The sequence below is a fragment of the Pteropus alecto genome, unplaced genomic scaffold, assembly GCF_000325575.1.
Source record: "Pteropus alecto unplaced genomic scaffold, ASM32557v1 scaffold185, whole genome shotgun sequence".
In the NCBI taxonomy this organism is placed as follows: Eukaryota; Metazoa; Chordata; class Mammalia; order Chiroptera; family Pteropodidae; genus Pteropus; species Pteropus alecto.
In genome coordinates, this window is record NW_006438088.1 from 8,077,267 (window position 1) to 8,078,540 (window position 1,274).

The 1,274-nt window shown below is 42.7% G+C and overlaps 1 protein-coding gene across 1 annotated transcript in view; it reads right to left on the reverse strand.

Annotated features, from left to right (window-relative positions):
* ECT2L (epithelial cell transforming 2 like) overlaps nucleotides 1-1,263 on the reverse strand; it is a 55,792-nt gene extending 54,529 nt beyond the window's left edge. Inside the window, exon 1 of the mRNA XM_006915371.2 lies at nucleotides 1,148-1,263. Coding sequence (XP_006915433.2) covers nucleotides 1,148-1,263 — 116 coding nt within the window. The remainder of the gene's footprint in view (nucleotides 1-1,147) is intronic.
* Between the last annotated feature and the right edge of the window lie 11 nt (nucleotides 1,264-1,274).

A 1,274-nucleotide genomic window follows, 5' to 3' on the forward strand; every position in this document is an offset into this window, starting at 1 on the left:
GAAAGAGCTAAAGGGGGGGAAAGGGTATTTTCCTGTATATTTAACGTAGTCTTAGTTGCTAAGCAATCCTTAGGCAATCTAACAGCTTCACAGCTAACATTTGCATAGCACGTTACAGTTCACAAAGCACTTTCACATGTGTAGCAGGGGTCTCTCTCATCAGCTTTGACTGCTCTTATTCAGGGATACGGACAAGCCCAGGCTGGTTGGGTGGGCTGGCGGAAAAGGCTGGGGTGACATAATTATAGAGGGACCCAAGAAGGCCTCTTTCAAAACAAAAAGATAATCCTGGCTCTTGTTCCTACCTAAGTTAATGTGACCTGGGGAAACAGATTCCAAACATTTTATCTTGAAAACACAAAGAGGCTACACTTGTTTAATTATGAAAATAAGGCCGTTTGAAGTAGGTTTGATTTTGTTAAACCACAGTCCTATATCTTCATCGCACTCACCAAAATGAAGGTTAATAAATATCGCTAAATAGCCGTTGTTAGATGTGTCTCCTGGGAAGACATACACCAAGAAACAGTGTCCCCTCCCCCACCCCAAACCTGGATTTCAGTCCGGCTTTGCTCAGATGACATATACAAACACATTGGCTTTATTACTCAGTGGGGCTTTGGCCCTGGTCTGTCTGGTTTCCTTCCCTTGTGAATGGGCCTAAGCCAGGCATGAGCTGTGAGGACTCAGCCGGCCTTCTCCATGAAGATCTGACAGCCATTCAGTGACTACTTCCTGTGCTACCCTTCAAAGGGCAGTGGAACTGTACAGTTGGCACAGGAGGGAAGAGAGGATTAAAGAAATACACAGAATTACACATTAACACTCTCCACACCAAATACCACCCAAAGTACTTCCTCTTTCCTCCTTCCCCAGTACGGCCAACAGTGTGTGTTCTGGAGCTTTCTATTTTGTCCCTGGAGGTACAGAGGGAAGGGAAGACAGATCTTGAGCCTCCCATCATTTAAGAGTTGGAGACTGGGGTGAAAAGAGACTATCTTTGGTACAGACAAATGTAGGTTTATTTTTATTTAAAGTAATTCAAAAAGTAAATTCTTTAGAAGGTTTTAAAAAATATATATGGCAACATGAAACCTAATATTTCCTAGTAAATTTAGCCTTACAAATTAAACTTGTTTTATTGTACAGTATGTAACTCACCTGTCTATTTAACGACTTGTTGGTAAATGGTGTCCAGGCACTGAATCTCCGGTGGAAGCTCTCCATCTCCAGCGTTTTCCTGGAAGAATCCCGAGCTGACATCTCAGCAAATT